This window comes from Pimephales promelas, chromosome 8 (genome assembly GCF_988280905.1).
Source record: "Pimephales promelas chromosome 8, fPimPro1.hap1.1, whole genome shotgun sequence".
Lineage (NCBI taxonomy): Eukaryota > Metazoa > Chordata > Actinopteri > Cypriniformes > Leuciscidae > Pimephales > Pimephales promelas.
In genome coordinates, this window is record NC_142776.1 from 37,292,290 (window position 1) to 37,311,933 (window position 19,644).

Genomic DNA, 19,644 nt, shown 5'->3' on the forward strand with positions numbered 1-19,644 from the left:
TTTTAATTAATTAAATTTTTAACCCAACATTTGGGTTTGTCCATATTTGACCCAAATTTGGGTTGAAACAACCCAGCATTTTTTTTTTTAGAAATTGCTGGGTTGTTTTAACCCAACTTTGGGTCAAATATGGACAAACCCAGCCATTGGTTAATTTTTTTAATTACATTTTTAACCCAACATTTGGGTTTGTCCATATTTGACCCAAATTTGGGTTGAAACAACCCAGCATTTTTTTAGAAATTGCTGGGTTGTTTTAAGCCAACTTTGGGTCAAATATGGACAAACCCAGCCATTGGTTATTTTTTTTTAATTACATTTTTAACCCAACATTTGGGTTTGTCCATATTTGACCCAAATTTGGGTTGAAACAACCCAGATTTTTTTTAGAAATTGCTGGGTTGTTTTAAGCCAACTTTAGGTCAAATATGGACAAACCCAGCCATTGGTTAATTTTTTCAATTACATTTTTAACCCAACATTTGTGTTTGTCCATATTTGACCCAAATTTGGGTTGAAACAACCCAGCATTTTTTTTTTCAGAAATTGCTGGGTTGTTTTAACCCAACTTTGGGTCAAATATGGACAAACCCAGCCATTGGTTAATTTTTTTAAATTACATTTTTAACCCAACATTTGGGTTTGTCCATATTTGACCCAAATTTGGGTTAAAACAACCCAGCATTTTTACAGTGTAGCTATTGTTTTGGCACAAAATGCATTCAATGATAATGACCCGCAGTTTAGCCACATAGACTGATGCTGTGCTCACTGTGTGAAGAGTTTTGAAGAAGTTTCTCGAGTTCACACTTACATATAGTTAGAGTGGATGCGATTAAATGCGTATTTGGCGTGCTGTGCGGGGGGGAGGGCTCCGAGCTCGCAGTTTGGCCCGAACCCCGAGTAAGTGTTTAGGACTGGAAGTGTGGAGAAGGAATGCTGCTAAACTATCGATGGAGTGAGGTGAGATTGCTGAATCTATATATACCTCTTATCATTGATCGCTGAGTGCACGCGTGTGAATTACCTGAACGTGTTCCTCTCAATCTTTGTTAATAAAACATCATATTGACAAATGAGTCCTAACGATTGTAAAAAGCTGTAATATCCAGTCAATATATTTCACCGCTTTAGCACACTTTACCGAAAATTAAATTGACCAAGAAGGGCGGAGCTTAGCAAAGGGTCATTTCTAGTGGAAACCGCTGTGAGATTATTCCGAGCGATGCGGAAAGGACAAGTCTCTCATTAAGATTTAGATGTGTTTGGTAATAAGTTCCCAAGCTGCGATGAGATGGCAGGTTGGGTTTGTTAATATCCTCCTCGTGTTGTGATATGATCCACTGAGAGAAGTCCACTTCTGCTGTACAAGCGGCTCTGTTGTTTACTGAAGAGTCAATTTGAGGTTAATGGATTTTCCTTTCCTGTTTGAGACAATTTGGCTTTCTAATAAGTAATTTTCTTGGAAACTGTGATGCTTGACACATGCAGGCTTTGCATATTTTAAATAAACTCTTTTAGTATGTCAAAATTTCTCATTTTTAGCAAAGCTCACCTTTAAAGGAGTAGTTCACTTTTCAAAAAACTTTTGCTTATAATTTACTCACCCCCATGTCATCCAAGATGTCCATGTCTTTCTTTCTTCAGTCGAAAAGAAATTAAGGTTTTTGATGAAAACATTCCAGGATTTTCTCCATATAATGGACTTCAATGGGAACCAAACAGTTCAAGGTCCAAAAGACACTTTCAGTGCAGCTTTAAAGGGCTTTAAACGATTCCAGACGATGAATAAGGGTCTTATCAAGCGTAACGATCGCTCATTTAATAAATAAATAACAAATTTTAAGTTTTACCAGCTCAAATGCTCCTTGCTCTGTTCTGTGATGAACTTTCGTGACTCTCCTGTTTGAACTCGTTCATCAAAATGAACAAATATTTCTTCGAGTCATGACTCGAAGGGTCCTTGATAAGACCCGTATTCATCGTCTGGAATCTTTTAAAGCCAATTAAACAGTTTGTACTGAAACTCTCTTTTTGACCTTAAGCCATTTGGACCCCATTGAAGTCCATTATATGGAGAAAATCCTGGAATGTTTTCATCAAAAACCTTCATTTCTTTACAACTGAAGAAAGAAAGACATGCACATCTTGGATGACATGGGGCTGAGTAAATTATCAGCAAAAGTTGTTTTTTTTTTAATTGAACTACGTATGTTTTTTTTTTATATGAGATCCAAAGGTTAATTTAGTTATTTACTCTCATTTTTGGATTAATTGAATGCATCAAAAGTATTCATTTTAATTTAACAGTAGTGTATATAGGTTTAAATTAGTGTAGTTCCTCCTCAGAAAGTTCACAATGTTTCTCAAAGGTCAATTTCAATAAATTCTCTTTTTTTGACTTACAGGGAACTTTTTATATTTCAAAACATGGTCAATGCTAATCTTAACATCTGTTATATAATAATAAAGTGTCTCTCTTGCTTGTCTCTCATTGTTCCTTTAGTCCTGGTGCTGCTGATCTTGACCCTCAAACGTCACAGGAAGGGCCAGCGCATGTCCGAAGATGAGGAGGACATGCGCGACAACGTCATCAAATACAACGACGAGGGCGGCGGAGAGCAAGACACCCAGGCGTACGACATGAGCGCCCTACGCAACCTCTACGACTTCCCAGAGGTCAAAAGCTCGGATTCTGGCCCCGACCTGCGCTCCGTCCCTCAGTGGATCCAAAACAGAGTGGTGGGAGACGGCGGGCCGGCCGACTTCACGGTTTTCAAAGGCTACATACGCAAGAAGGTCGAGCAAGCGGACGCGGACTTATCGGTGCCGCCGTACGACTCGTTCCAGACTTACGCTTTCGAGGGCAGCAGCTCGCCGGCTCTCTCGCTGAGCTCCATCCGTACGCTATCCACAACCTCAGAGCAGGACTTCTCATACCTCAGCGATTGGGGGCCGCGCTTCAGGCAGCTGGCGGGCTACTACGCCCCGGCCCAAGCTGAAGAAGAGGGGTCCTAGCACCATGCTCTCCCCTGACCCGCTCTCAGAGACCCTACTGTCCCGGTCCTGGAGTCGTTTTCCTCCCTGCAGTTCGTTTGTTGGATCCCGGTTAGTCCGGAGAGATTTAACGTCACCCGTTACACTCTGCAAAGTGACTTCTTGTCTTGTAGAAAAGTTCAGGACAAATATCGAAGGAGAAGAGCATTAGGCCGGGTGCCGGGCAAACCTCCAACATCTCCTCACCTGTCAGAGAGAGCAAGGAGAAGCGGGGCCGTGCCATAATATGCACTATTCAAAACTCCCTTTGTTTCAGGTTTTTTTTTTTTGTGGTTTCTTTGCGCATCTGTGGAAATAAGGACTTTAACTCACCGGGATCTGGAGGAAGACAATGGAAATGTCTTTTTAAATACCAACATTTAAAAAAAAAAAAAAAAAACCTTAAATAAATATGTATTTATTTAAAGAAAAACGAACAAAAAAGGTTAGAAAAAGGTAAAACAATATTTATGTATTTATTGCTTTCTATTTATTTATTTATTCATCCTGGCAATGGACTGAAATAGAGAAAAAATGGACATAAAAGTTGTCAGGGTGACAGACAAAGACTGAATATGCTTGGGGTGGGATTGGTATCAGTGACAGTAAATCGGTCTTGAAAATATTTGTATTTATTTTTTAGAGACTCTTTTTGTAAAATACGAAACCGATTCTGGTGGAGAAAAGTACCAGCTGTTGGGGTGAATCTCCCGAACACATGCCACGCTTCACCCACAAATCATAAGAATAAAATAAGAAAATACAGTACATTTTGCATGAAGATAATGAAGTCTGTTTTAAAGGAGCAAGGTTTGTGATATTGTGCTTATGGAAATTAAGCACGTTTTCCCTCCAATTTATTAATTTTTTTTGTATTTCCCAATAGATCCTTTGATCTGTAATATAGTTAAATGACTGTAATTTGTATTACAGTTGGGAGAATTTGTGGAAAATGTGATTAATTGTCATAAAAATAATTACTAGGCTTCATTTACTTTCTGCAAAATATGATTGAACATTTCTTTCTTTGATTCTGAAGTGAAATAATTCCTTGACAGGTTTCGTGAACATTGGTTTTGTCTTGTCATACATCTTGTGTGTTGTGTTGCTTTTCAACTAAGTATCCAGATTGGAAGTTGTGTTCGCCATTGAATCTTTGAAAGGGGAATTTTGTGGCACAATACACGACTAAAGAGACAAAAGAGGCCATCTGACAGGTTCTTTATCAGACATCCCAAGATATACATGTTCATTGATGACTCGTGAGTGTGCCAACGAGACGTTTCCAGAGGTGATTTGGTTGCTTTTTGATTATTGTGTTGGGTTGAGGCTGATGAACGGGGTGAAGCGCTCATGTTTTTCCCAGAACCAGCACCCTTAAATGTCCACCCAAACATGCAGATGTATGGCTAAAATACAATTGAAATCATCAATAAATATTTACGGTTTTTCAAGATGTTTCGAATGCTGAGTTTTTGTGCCACAAAAAGAGTGAATGCATAAATCTCACGTTTTTAATCTTGCATTTTAACACTTATTGTAATCTCTGTCTTAGGGATGCACCGATATGAAGATTTTTGGCCGATACCGATAACCGATAATTCTTTATATCTGAAAGCCGATAACCGATATATTGCCCGATAAATCTAAATCCAAATTTTTATATAATTTTGGAGACAAAAACAAAAGTCTCACCAATAAAAGCCACGTCTCAAACACACAATTCTAATGTTTTCATATGAATTTTATGTAGAAGTAGTATGTAGTCTTTTATGTAGATGTAATCTGATAGACTGCACGTTTGCACTTTTCTTTCTTTCTTTTCTTATTTTTGAAGTGATTCCAATCATATTTCAGGCAGGTCAAAACCATCATCTGAAGGAAATCTGGTTTAGTATGTCGGGCAAATGTTCTTTTCGGGACGATACCAAGCGATGTATCAACTGATACTGATATGGTGGCCGAGATTTTATTTAATTTAATTTTTTTCTTGTCTTTTGTAATTCTCATTGTTCTTAGTGATGGTTCTCATTATTGTAATACAGTACCCTTTATAAAAATAAATAATAAAATGATTTACTTTATGCAAAATGATTACATTGCATAAATGAAGAGCAACATAAGAAATACTGCTGTGATATATAAATCATTTAAACAATGTGTCTGTTTTTGCTTTATAGCAATGAAATTATTACACTGTAAAAAATATTGTTGGTTTAACTTAAAAAAATGAAGTAACTTGATTGCCTTAAAATTTTTAAGTTCATTGAACTGGAAAAATTGAGTTAACACAATGAATGAGATTGATTTAAGCATCAGAAACTCAAAATATTATGTTATCTGAACTACATAAATTATTTAAGTTGATTTGACAAAAGAAAAAATGTGATTACAAAGCATGAAAATATTTTTTTTTACAGTGTAGGAGAAAATATAAAGCAAAAACAAACTTTAAATCATTGTAATTTTCTTTATGCAAATTTGTGCACTGTAAAAAATATTGTTGGTTTAACTTAAAAAATGAAGTAACATGGTTGCCTTAAAATTTTAAGTTCATTGAAATGGAAACGTTGAGTTAATACAATGAAACTCAAAATATTATGTTATATGAACTACATAAATGATTTAAGTTGATTTGACAAAAGAAAAAAATGAAAATATGTTTTTTTTTCTGATTCTGGAGGGAAATGTGACTCGGATGAGGTTTTGTCAGGAAAGGGAAGTGCAGTGCGGCCACTATAAACTGATGATGATGTTGAACACGCTTTAACACACAGTGCAGCAGCAGATGTTCTCATTTTACTTTGGCTTGTTTTTGCTTTGAGTCGCGACTGCGTTTGATGGATGAGCTCTTATGGCAGTGTATAAACCTGCACACGTCAGTGGCCACCCAGAGCAAGTCTAGACAGACGTTTCAAAACAGGATCGTTTGCGCAGAATCAAAATAGTTCAAACACAGATAGGAGTGGCATCCAAACAGCCCACAATTATAAAAAGAGCCACAAGGCTAATGCAGGCTGAAGATGGAATCGTGCCGTACATGATTCATCCAATCTTCTCGTGTTTTATTAAAAGGTAACAGGGAAATGACAGAATGGAATTACGTGTTCTTTGACCTTGATCTTCATTGACAGCCGTCCATGCGGGATCATTACGCCGTTAAAGGAATTCCGAAGCCCCAGAGCCATAATGAAATCCTCATCAAGCAAATGTCATGGAGATGCAGACGCTGACTAATGCAATGACAGATGCGCAGAAGAACAAGAGTGTGTATCGCTCCGAGGCAACGTGTGTGTCTGTTTTGTCCTCGTGTTTAATTTAAAAGAACGCAGACTCATTCCTCTGTCAACCCGAGAACATTCCAACATTCCAATAGAATAACATCATATTTTGAATGAACTCTCGCTAATTTGATTCAGTCATTGGAATTTCATTTTATGGCTCATATATCAGTGTTATTCTAGTATTATTTACTGTACATAGTATTATAGTATTTATGGATATTTCAAATTACACTCTTTGGGTCAAATATGGACAAACCCAAATGTTGGGTTAAAAACTTAATTTCAACATTTAACCCAACGGCTGAGTTTGTCCATATTTAACCCAAAGATGGGTTAAAACAACTTGGCTTTTATTTTTATATTTATAGCGTTCATTTTAATTTGTGTTTATGCTTTTGCCATTTTTATTAGAATTGTATCATTTATTTTCATTTCAAATTAAACTTATTAGTAGCACTTTAAAATAGGGTTTTATTTGATACACTCTAAAAATGCTGGGTTGTTTTAACCCAACTTTGGGTCAAATATGGACAAACCTAGCCATTGGGTTACATTTGTTTTTTAAATTATTAGATTTTTAACCCAACATTTGGGTTTGTTCATATTTGACCCAAAGTTGGGTTAAAACAACCCAGCATTTTTAGAGTGTGTTGTTTTAGTTTTATTAATATTTTTATTAGCTTTCTTTTTTTGTGTGTTAATTTTAGTTAAGTTTTTTGTCGTTTGGTGCTATTTTAATTTTATTATTTTTCAACTTATTTTGTTTCAGTTAGCTGCCAAGGCAACATTTCTAATTAAATGACTGTGTAATAGTTTTAATTTTAGTTTGATAGTTAAGAGCGCTGCTCTATACGGTTTGGTCTGTACAGAATATACACTGTGCAGGACGATTAACATCACTGAACGCCCTGATGAAAACAACCAGACCAATTGCTATAATTGATTGTGCATTGAAACAAATCGAATCCATCTGCAAATATTGACGTTAATGTGACGTGGCGACAGAGTCGAACATCACTCAGTGAAAACAAGCCAGAATGATTGTCTCTGGGACAAACACGGCTATCTGTGTTTCAGATCGAGAATACCAATATGGTCTGGAGTAGAAACCAATGTTCTGTGTTTAGTCTTCATGAGAGAAACTCTCAACGTTTGTTTACCCGATCAGGATTTGTTTGCGAACAATTATCATCTTACATATCCATTGTGTGTCTGATAGAAGAGCGCAGGATTCTGTCTCATGGATACTCACCATATGTTCTATAGATGATATGCACAGAGTTTTATATTAAAGTTGCTTGCAGTTGTCCTGCTTCATGCTTGTAGAGACCAAAACTATTTTATCTTTTTTTTTTTTTTTTTTTAGGATTTTTTGATGAATAGACATTCAAAACCACAGCATATACAGTAGTTGAAATAGAAATCTGGTTTAAGTGTGAATTAAATTTGAGCATTACATGTAGTGCATGCGATGATTATGTTTGAATAATTTAAATTTGGGTCAAAGCATCACATGATTTTAAAAGACTATAAAGTGTATGTAAACATATTGTTGGTTTAACTTAAAAAATTAAGTAACCTCGCTGTCTTAAAAATGTAAGTTCATTGAAATGGAAAAATTGAGTTAATACAATGAGGTTGATTGATTTAATCATCAGAAACTTAAATATAGATATACTTAAATATAAATATAATATAGATATACTTAAATATAATATAGATATACTTAAATATAAGATAACTTATTATGTTATCTGAACTACATAAATTATTTAAATTGATTTGACAAAAGAAATAATGTTGTGATAACAAATCATGAAAATATTTTTTTTACAGTTTATTTCATGCTACAATTCATCATTCACGTTTGGAAAACAGTAAATTGGACATTCTGCTAAACATCTCATTTTATGTCCTAAGTCATACAGTAACATGCGGGTGAGTAAATAATATTTTTTTCAGAATTTCCCCTTATTTATTTAGCATTATTGACTGTTATCATAATGCTGTAGTCACTGTTTCATTAAAGCAGCTGCAGGCAGTCTTGAGCATTGTTGGGTGTAATGCATTCATTAAAAGTTATGTAATTAGTTACTTTTCCAAGTTTTCCAAGAACCTAGTAAAGTAACACATTACTTTTACATTTACAAAAGTTACTTTTTCAAATAAGAATCACAAGTTACTTTGTTTTCACATTAATTGACTGTCTGCTCTCCAAAATAAAAGTTACAATAATATGTGTGTTAGTGCAGTGTAGTTATTTTATACATTTTTTATAAAAATAAATACACACACATGCAAAGAAAATGTGTTATTCATATTATATAAAATATTTATATTTATGTATAATATAGATTATGTATTTATTTATACAGTATTTACGTGCAAATAATTATTATATAAATAATATATAAATGCATGCATATTAATCTTTGCACAGCCCTTATGAATAAATATAATGAAATGCAAACTCAGAATATTACGCAAACATGCAATAATTAAATGTTAAATAACACTTTATGTATTTAATCTCACTTTATTAACCAATGTCTTCGCTGCTGACCTTCTCCAATAATAAGCATAAATGACTAAGCCCCGCCCCCCTTAGTTACTGTTGCTACTTCCGTCAAACTTCATCTGGGCTCGTATCAACATGCTTTATATCAACATGGCTTATGCTGTGACAGCTCTTCCTGCTGAAATGTTATCAAACTTTTATAAAGCAGCAAAGTCTGATAGAAGTAGGCAAAAGGGGCTGCAATATGCGTTCGAAGGCTATGTATAGTCCTATTCAAGACATACAGGTGAAACGCAAGAAACAACAAGGCATCCAAATAGTCACAGTCAAAAAATGAACCACCGCAGATCCTACTAATCGAGACGGAGGCTGGGACTAACAATATCAGGGAGCAACACCGTTCAAGCAAAGCTGGGTAGGTCTCTATTCACTTCTATAATCTTTATTACAAAGCAAACGGACTACACGAGTATAATGTTGTATTTATTAGCAGCGTATGCTACAGGTAGCGTATCAACAACCGGTATGAGAACCGAAATCATAACCTAAAAAAACTTTATAAAACTGTCGAACTATAACTTCACAGTAAGGTTAGAAGCAAAAAAGATGTGCTTGTTGATCTTTGAGGGGTTTAGCTGACTGAGGACGTCCATACAGTTTAATCCAAAGACGACACTTGTCAGGATTTGACTTTGGTTTTGGAAAAACCTCTCTGGGAAACGCGTATCTGTGTTACAAATGCCCCAGGCACAACGATAACCATATTTTGGATAAAACTACGACGGTAATAGCCTGCCGAGACCAAAAATACGAGACACCTGTGTTGAAAGTCAATGAATGAAGCGCTGTGACAAAGTGTCGGACCTCTGTGACAGCTGCGCTGTGATTGGTCAATCTATATTCTAGGGCGTGGCTTAGCCAAAGCAGCCTTTGTACATGTGTGTATGTGCATTTCATTCCTGTGGCTTATTCATTGCACTTCTAGTGTGAAAGGGCCTTTACTTTTGCCAAAAATAGAACATTTAAGGTTTTTGTTATTAAAAAACAAACAAGCCCGGTTGAGGAAAAAGTAATGCAAAAGTTACGTGACGCACTATTTGCCATAAAAAAGTAAAAAGTAATTAAGTAACTAAATTAGTTTAGTTTTTTAGGGAGTAATGCAATATTGTAAGATTACTTTTAAAAGGATCTTTCCCCAACACTGGCCTTCTTGGGTGATTTATTGCTGTAATATCATGCTTTAGTGACGTGGATAAGCTGTTAGTTGGTTCATAAGGTGAAGTAGTGCCCTCGAGCACTGAAGCTTCGTCAGCGTTCACTGAACTGATGCTCCTCGCTGTCATGACAATGCTCTGCACTAATTAACTGTGGCGACATCCACTTTACAGTTCGATGAAAGAACACAGCAGCCAATTTACACCCTTTACACCCCCAGCCAGACGCCTGCGGGAACCACAGGCATCATGCGCACTAATAAGGGCACTGAAGTTTGTGGCACTTCGATTAACTCTCTCTCAATAATGCTGTAAAGTTTCCGCTTCGGTCAGATGGCTGGGTTTAATTAAGGACGAGTGTTAAAGCAATGTTCCGGGTTCGATACAAGTTCAGTGCTCACAGCCAATGACAGTCGGTCTAATAGTAAGATACTGCTTAAATATTTCATCATATTACAGTAAATGTTTTACCAATGACAGATTCTTTTGGGGGGCTCTTAAAGTGTGAAGTGAACCAAATATTTGTCCTGTCTGCAGCTCAGGGCACGTGAAGGGAATTTGAAATTGCATAATCTTACTATTTACATGCATATAGGGTATAGATCCTGGCTTGTTTCAACCCAAATGTTGGGTTAAAATGTAATTAAAAAATTTACAGTTGAAAGTGAAAGTTGAAGTTGGGTTAAAATTTTAAATGACATTTTTAACCCAACATTTGGGTTTGTCTATATTTGACCCAAATTTGGGTTCAAACAACCCAGCAGTGTTTAGTATGCTATGCTGTTTCAAATTGAGCATGAGTGTGTTAGCCAATCAGTACTGATGCCATTTTACTGCAGATTAGTCACATGGCATTTATGGTGCAGATGGAAAGAATAATAAAACTAAAAACGTAAAAAACTACAAAGTATATAGAAATTAATAATAACAATAATGACAAAATCACACAACAAAATATATACTAAAATCAAAACAAAAATAGAAAATATACAAGAACTATTATACAAACCTTAATTCTTTACAGTCATCTAATTTTACACATGCCGAATTGTAAAAACAATGTTATATTAAAACTAAAACCAATAAATAAAACAAAATTAAATTAAATAAAAAAAAAAAAAAATGAAAATAAAAAAATTTACGCTTTACGATAAGGTCTCAACACTAAATGCATGAACTATAATAACTCTAAGCAATACATTTATTACAGTATTTATTCATATTTTGCTAACATTACTTAATAAATCTACTCTATAAAAAATTTAAAAAAAATTCTTCTGTCAAATCAACTTAGATAATTTATGCGGTTCAGATAATATTTTGAGTTTCTGATTAATAAATCAATCTCCTTCATTGAATTAACTAAATTTTTTAATTTCAATGAACTTAAAGTTTTAAGGCAACCAGGTTACTTCATTTTTTAATTTAAACCAACAATATTTCATTTTAGTTCACTGTGCATTCACTAATGTTAACAAATACAGCTTTTGATTTTTAATAATGTGTTTCTAAATGTTGAAATTAACTAAGATTAATGAGATTAATTATTTTTTTTAACTTTTTTACATGAATGATTTGTTACCTACTTGAAATAAAATAAATGTTAACTGGAATGAAATATAAAAATAATTAAAATATTAACTCAATGTAATAAAAGTAGGCTAAAAAATAAATAGAAATACTATTTCAAAATGTTAAAAATATATTTTCATGAGTTGTAATTTTTTTTCATTTTGTAATTTTTTTCATAATTTTTCACATTTTTTTCTTTTGTCAAATCAACTTGGATCATTTATGTAGTTCAGATAACATACTATTTTGAGTTTCTGATGATTAAATCAATCTCCTTCATTTTATTAACTCATTTTTTACATTTCAATGAACTTAAAATTTTAAGGCAACCAGGTTACTTCATTTTTTTAAGTTAAACCAACAATATTTTTTACAGTGTATAATAGTATCTCATTGACACTAAAATAGTGGTGTTCATCAGGATGAATGGGAACGCTGGATCTCTTTCTTCGTGTATTACAGTCGGTCAGATTGTGCGCTAAAGACGTGATTCCAACCAGAACGAAGAGGAAGTATGACAGTATCTGCAGTAAGTAGTAACCTGCAATGAAAATGCATTTGGTGCATATTTGCATCCCTGCTGCGTGTGTGTAAAGTGTGTTATTTACATCATGCTGGGCTTATTTCATACTTCATCATGTTTGCCAATGTGGAAAAGCGCGAGACATAGAAATCCAACTGTCAGGCGCTTCATTGCTGGAACGCAGACTCCGAGTGCAAATGTGTGTGTTTGCGGCGGCATCCGAGGCGAGGAGCCGGCTTTATAAAGACAGGACAAAAAGAGCCAACACGCACGCTTCCTGCAGGAAGAGAACCAAAAAAGCAGGACTGTCTGTGAAAGAAACACATCAGTTATGTATCAGTGGCTTGAAAATCATGAAATGCTGTTCCCAAGTAATATGACACATTTCTGGGTGAATGAGGATATTGAATCATGTAGATGCAGAGCAGGATTTGATTTCATCCATTAGAAAAGAGCCTCTGCCTCACATGTGATGAGAGGCATTATGACATCATGCTTTCTGAAAGCCTTTATTCGTTGTGTGCATGTCAAAATACAGGAAAAACAGTAATACTGTAAAATATTATCATTTAAAACAATTGTTTTCTAATGTGCATATAATATTTCAACGCTGAATTTCAGCATCAGTCTTCAGAGATAAACATTTCAAGTTATTATCAATTTTGAAAATAATGCAACTCTTGTTCCCTGACGTTACGTCGAACGTGAGCGACTGATATTCATATTTGTGTGGAAACTTAAAGCTTGTGACATCATAATTTCATCATTTTAATTCATGCATTGAAATTTCCGATCCAAAGGATGTCTGTATGTGTTTGCGCTTTGTTGTGCGCAGGTGTTAATTGTGATCTAAATATCCCATACACACGCAAGCTGTTATGATCCACTGTGTACACACACCTGTTGTTCTACCAGTTTACCCACAACGACCCACTCTCAGTGTAATCTGCTCTCTAAATGTTTACTGACAGATTGGAGTCTTGGAGATTTGTTTTCATCGAGGGCTATATCCTCGCTGCTACTGGGAGTTCATGCAAAGCCTGATGGGAGAGACATGCATTGGTGTGTTCGTGATGGGTAAGTGTTTTACACCAGACACGGGCCAGTAGGGCTGGGTATTGACACAAATTTCACAATTCGATTCGATTTCGATTCCGATTCGATTCAATATTGATTATTTTGGATATCAGTTACAATAAATGGCAAATTTTCTCAAGGAAATCAAGTTGTTGTAAAGTATGTGAGTCTAGTTGTAGCCTATAGGCTTCATTAGCCTAATATGAAGGTAATGAACTGTTTTGTAGCTATACAAACACTTAAATTACACTTTTATTTATTTTTATAATAAGAACATTATGAAATATAAACATTTAAATGGTGGCTGTCATAAAAACTTGCCAGATTTAATCAAATAGGCATTAAATATTGAAGAACATTAAGATTATAATGCATGGTGTATATATTTAGCAAAATGCTCCTCTCTAGAGTTATTTTTTCTAGATGACTAACGAGTTTCTGTGGGTTTTCTGAGGTAAATATGACGATACATGACATTGATTACATCTTTGACATCTTTCCACGGTTGAAACGCTGATTGAGCGAATCAATGTGACATGATAGGATTTCGATAAGTTGTAATCTATCTTTAACACACTTTCAGATGCTCATTCATGTTTATTTGGCGCTGTGACTGGTTTTATTAAGCCGGAAGAGAGATCAGCGCTGCTGCTTCTCTTGAGCTGAGCCAGAGCGATCTCACGCCACAGCGCCAAAACGCTATTTATGTTTTTAAATTTCTAAAGAAAATGGACGTAACTTGAAAATTGAGACTTTGTTTCATATCAATAGTAACAAAGGACAAAGATTATTGCGATTTTTTTGGATGCGCGCAGCCGCGATACAATGTCCCATTCATTCAAATGAAACAGGATGACTAATCGATTCTGGAGATTTAAGAATCGATATCGGTTCGTAAAAATGAGAATCGATTAATATCGAGAAATCGATATTTAATACCCAGCCCTATACGGGCCAGCGACCTTTTCATTTTTATCTAGGGGTGTAACGATATTCACAAAAATCACGGTTCGATACGTACCTCGGTTTTAAAGTCACGTTTTCGAAAAAGCAGAAAGAAAGAAATGCCAGATAATTTTCCTATTTGTTAAACGAAAAAAATATTTTTTTAAATAAGTGTGAGTTTCCTACATCTACAAACTTTCAGGTTTATAAACGGGGGTCATCTTTGAAGGATGAACAAATAATGTTTTGATCATCATCACATTAAAAATAACATTTAAATATATATTTATTTCTATAATATTTGAGTTTTGAGTTGAAAGCATTTCACTATTCCAGCCAAACTGGTTCCAGTTAGTGTTACTATATTAAATCCATGGTGAATGTTGCTGGTCTGTGGACGTAAAATATTACTAGTTCATTCACGGCACAATGTTTCTCCTGGTTTCCACGCCAGCGCTGTTTGATCTTATGTCTGGTTCACGATTTTAGCCTGATTTTGACACAATCCGTGTGACGTAGGTATTCGTAAACGACAACGGGCGTCGTGACGCAAGATTCGATCTTATCAACTCTCATAGACCATTTTGCAAGATGTAAACAACACTGGTCCAAAAAACACTTCCTGTTTCAGTTTGTAACTGTTTTCTTTATTTCACATGGAAAGAAAAAATCTTAAAGATGTTTGTTTAACTTTTTGATTCAGTTTTATATGTTCTGTTGGTTGTATTTTATCCCAGCTTTTATGTAGTGTTAAAAAACTGAAACAGGAAGTGCTTCTGGACCAGTTTTGTTTACATCTTGCAAAATGGTCTATAGTGTGTCATAGTGGGCGACAACCTACGTCGCGTCTGCGATGCTTCACAACATCACGACAACAAGACTAGCATGTTTAATTTTTTTAACGGTCGTCTACGACTTCAAAATGTACATATCAGCTCATGAAATGGACATATTAGCACCTAAATGGACATATTACCACCTGAAATGTACATATTAGCTCATGAAATGGACATAGCACCTAAAATGTACATACACTCTCAGAAAAAAAGGTACAAAAGCTTTCACTGGGGCTGTACCTTTTCAAAAGGTACACTTTCGTATCCAAAGGCTACATATTGGTACCTTAGTGGTACATATTAGCACCTAAAATGTACATATTAGCACCTGAAATGGACATATCAGCTCATGAAATGGATATATTAGCACCTAAAATGTATATATTATCACCTAAAATGTACATATTAACACCTAAAATTGACATATTAACACCTAAAATGGCCATATTAGCTCATGAAATGGACATATTAGCACCTAAAATGTACATATTAACACTTAAAATATACATATTAGCACCTCAAATGTACATATTCGCACCTAAAATGGACACAAGTTTACCTTTTAAAAAGGTGACAGAGTGACAGCTACCCCAGTGACAGCTTTTGTATCTTTTTTTCTGAGATTGTATTAACACATAAAATGTTCATATTAGGGCATAAAACGTATATATTAGCACCTAAAATGTACATATTAACACTTAAAATGTACATATTAGTACCTAAATGTACATATTAGGGCCTAAAATGTACTTATTAGCACCTAAAATGGACAAAAGTTTACTTTTTGAAAAGGTACAGCCCCAGTGACAGCTTTTGTACCTTTTTTTCTGAGAGTGTGAGATGCAGAGAAGAGAAAAATAGCCAAAGCTCGGTTGAAAATTCTAGACACGAGGGGACCAAATACAGTCTTGGGGAACTAATGTTAAAAAACCTCAGAAAATGACAATTTCATATCAGGGGAGCTTTAAAACTATGTCAATACTGCCTCACTGTCCTGTCCATCCATGCCATACATCCTTTATTTTTAAGCAGACTGTGTCGTCACACACACTCAGGTCAGCAGAGAAACTCGTAAGTCAATTGCCGATGGACATAGTTTGATGATGGCAGAAGCAGAAAGTGTCCAGCCAGCACTCTGAAATTCAGGTTCCCATCCACAATGAACGCCCTCAAGATTTATTGTCAAATTAATGTAATTCCCTGCACAGCAACCCTCGGTGGGTGGAGGAGTGTGAGCACATCTGTGGCTGGAAGTGCAGACGCTGCAATATCATAAAACGAAATGTTTCTCCGGCAACAGAGACATGTGTACATTTGTTCACCGTCGTGCATCAGTGAAGAATCAGAGTGAGTCGATCGATACACACGAGGCCTGCGCTTATGGCGTTACGCTTGATGTGTAAGCTCAGGGTTTTTAGTATTTAGCAAACGACTGTGATTAATTATGATTCCAATAATAGTTTCAGGTGTTGATTACAGCACTCTAAAAATGCTGGGTTGTTTTAACCCATCTTTGGGTCAAATATGGACAATCTCAGCCATTGGGTTAAATGTTTAAATTACATTTTCGACCTCAACATTTGGGTTTGTCCATATTTGACCCAAATTTGGGTTGAAACAACCCAGCATTTTTTAGACTGAGTGTTATTTTGGTAACATTGATCTAACATTGATAAATATTTCTATTTAGCTTTAATTTATTTTTTAATTCAGTTTTAGCTTTAGTGACTTTAGTGCTTCAACTTAATTTACTTATTTTCACTTATTCAACTTTTACGTTTCCAATGTTCTAAGTTAACGTTTTTCAATCATTATTGTATTTCAGCTTTATGACAGTTAACAAAAACTTTTTTTCTTCTTTTTTTTTTTGACGATAACAACATATACATTACATTAATTATTTATATTAAACTATATAAATTATATTTAACATTTCAAATTCTTGGTGTTCTAAAATGTATATTTAATTTTATTTCGACTGTATGCAATAGAAAAAAATATCTATTGACAACCTGACCATATTGAGATAAATTATTTATATATATATATATATATAAATGCTGGGTTGTTTTAACCCATCTTTGGGTCAAATATGGACAAACTCAGCCATTGGGTTAAATGTTTAAATTACATTTTCAACCTCAACATTTGGGTTTCTCCATATTTGACCCAAATTTGGGTTGAAACAACCCAGCATTTTTTAGAATGAGAGTTATTTTAGTAACATTGATCCAATATCTTGAAAATAATAATAATAATAATATGTATATATATTTATACTATATATATATATATATATATATATATATATAGATCATTTTGATTATATATAAATATTTTGTAAAAGTATATATTTTTTTAATTCTTACATGCATGCATGTGAATTTATATATACATTATAATTATACACAATACACACATATATATTGAGTCAGCACAAACTTTTATTTTGGATGCGATTAATCTTTTGACAGCACTAATACACACACACACACACACACACACGCACACACACACACACACACGCATATATAGGCTATATAATGACCCAGTTGGTAGTTGTCACATTCTGTGGTGTTTTATATTGCATTTTCAAGGACTCTTATGTACTGTATGTTTTCCTTGTTGTCATGCTCATTCCTTGTTCACTGATTCACACACACCTGCTCCTCATTAGTTCTCTCGGTATATTGTTGTTTGTTAAGTTGGTTCATTGTCTGGTGTTGTTTGTGTTTAATGCACTCTGATACGTTGCCTTCACTTGTTTAGATCATCTGCGTGCTGAATTATACATAAGTTTGAGATCAGCTTGGCCTTAGCTTGTCTTGATCCTCAGCCGACAGGATAATGGATATTGCGGTTACGTTTATCACCCTCGCCCATGAAGGGCTCCCAGTATCAGACTCATTTCTGTCAGCTAGCCCTCGTTCTACAGGGTTGGAGCAGGTTGTTATAACCCACTGAAATGACCTGATATAAGTGAAGGGACGTTGATAGAAGCCTATCTCAGGTGTCTGGAGTGTTCATACCCCTCGATGATTGCACCAATCATGACCAACGCGGAAACTGAGCCTGCGTGAACTATAACTGCTTACCCTGACCATTCATACCTGCAGATGCCATGCATTCACCCCTCAGATTAGGCAAATGCTAAAAGAACATGCGCATTATGTGTGGTTTAAGAGTAAATGCATCTTTGGCATTAGCAAAAGGAAGTGGTGTGAATGTAGTCTTGCCAAACAAATGCATTCCAACCTTAAATGAACTTCATCTTTATTTCTATCTCTCTAAGCGAAGAGGCTTGGGGTTTTGGTCTAAATATGTGAAGCAAAGTGGTGCATGTATTGTCGACAAGTGCTTATCTTAATCAGGATTTCCATTCACCCAAGACGGACACCTCTTGAACAATAGCCATTTCTGCGTGAGTGAAGTGGGATAATGCTGCCTCCTCACTGGAAAATTCATGTTTTCTTAAATTAAAGTGAATTCCCCCTAATCCAGCTCATCTGCACTCAGCTGTCGAGACCAATACCCGGAAACAGGGTCTGCTCTTGTCTTTTTAAATGAGAATAAACAGTATATAATAGCTTAGTGCATGCAGTCGAGACACGTGTGATGGGCGCACAGACAGAAGTCAGGAGAGACAGATAGAATCAGAGAGAAAAGATTTCATTTTTAATTACATTTAAAGTATTTATTCATATTTTGAATTAGCTTTTATTTTCATTTTAACTCATTAAAATAATTGAGTAATTGAATTTTTGAAAATAAAAATCTGTTATTCTATAGATTTTTGAAACCTGAATCTACTTAAACCTCATTTGAACTTGATTTTAAACTGAATTAGGTTAAATTGCAGTGTATTTCCAGCTTTTTAAAATAAATTTATTTTAAATGTTCTTTTTTGATGTGTCATTTTTAATATTTCTATTTAGCTTTAATTTATTTTTAAATTCAGTTTTAGCTTTAGTAATTTTAGTACTTCAACTTAATTTACTTATTTTTACTTATTCAACTTTTACGTCTCCAATGTTAGTTGACGTTTTTCATGCTTTGTTGTATTTCAGCTTTATGACAGACAGTTAACAAAAACTTTTTTTTATGTATATATATATGTATATTTTGACAATAACAACACGGAGTGAAATTTTTATCAGCTATGGTTGGCCATATTGAAATACATAACTGTATTAATTATTTAAGCAACATTTCAAATTCTTCAAAATTTTATTTCAGCTTTATGCAAAAGAAATAAATGTATTGAGAACCTGATATATGACCATATTGAGATAAATAATTGAGTAAATGTTTGTGGCAAATCATTTTACATCATTATAACCCTCACGGCCCTTGCCAACATGCCATCTCCTCTCTCTAAATGCTGTAGGCTTACGATATGTGTCATTAGGAATGTGCATATATATATATATATATATATATATATATATATCTGTCCATGCAAAGGAAAAGGGCCCAGCGAGGCTGTATGTGTGACAAAGTGTTTTGTTCACACTTACTTCCCTTTCAACTCTGGCATTTGTCAAGAGGAGTGACAGTATCGAAGACGAGAGCCTCATACATTATTGAAGAGGGGAGCCATCACACCCACTCTTTCATTATCTGAGAGGAACCGTTAAAG

General features: G+C 34.8%; 1 protein-coding gene and 1 long non-coding RNA gene across 7 annotated transcripts in view; both read left to right on the top strand.

The window, feature by feature from the left end:
• Positions 1-4,492, top strand: part of cdh22 (cadherin 22) — a 289,056-nt gene extending 284,564 nt beyond the window's left edge. For all 5 annotated transcript variants that reach the window (XM_089134499.1, XM_089134498.1, XM_089134502.1 and 2 more), the window contains one exon: positions 2,507-4,492. In XM_089134499.1, the coding sequence (XP_088990625.1) occupies positions 2,507-3,018 (512 nt within the window). In that variant the 3' untranslated portion in view covers positions 3,019-4,492. The remainder of the gene's footprint in view (positions 1-2,506) is intronic.
• Positions 4,493-13,117: 8,625 nt separating this feature from the next.
• Positions 13,118-19,644, top strand: part of LOC120493479 (uncharacterized) — a 135,418-nt gene continuing 128,891 nt past the window's right edge. For both annotated transcript variants that reach the window (XR_016169621.1, XR_016169622.1), the window contains exon 1: positions 13,118-13,224. This is a non-coding gene — a long non-coding RNA (uncharacterized LOC120493479). The remainder of the gene's footprint in view (positions 13,225-19,644) is intronic.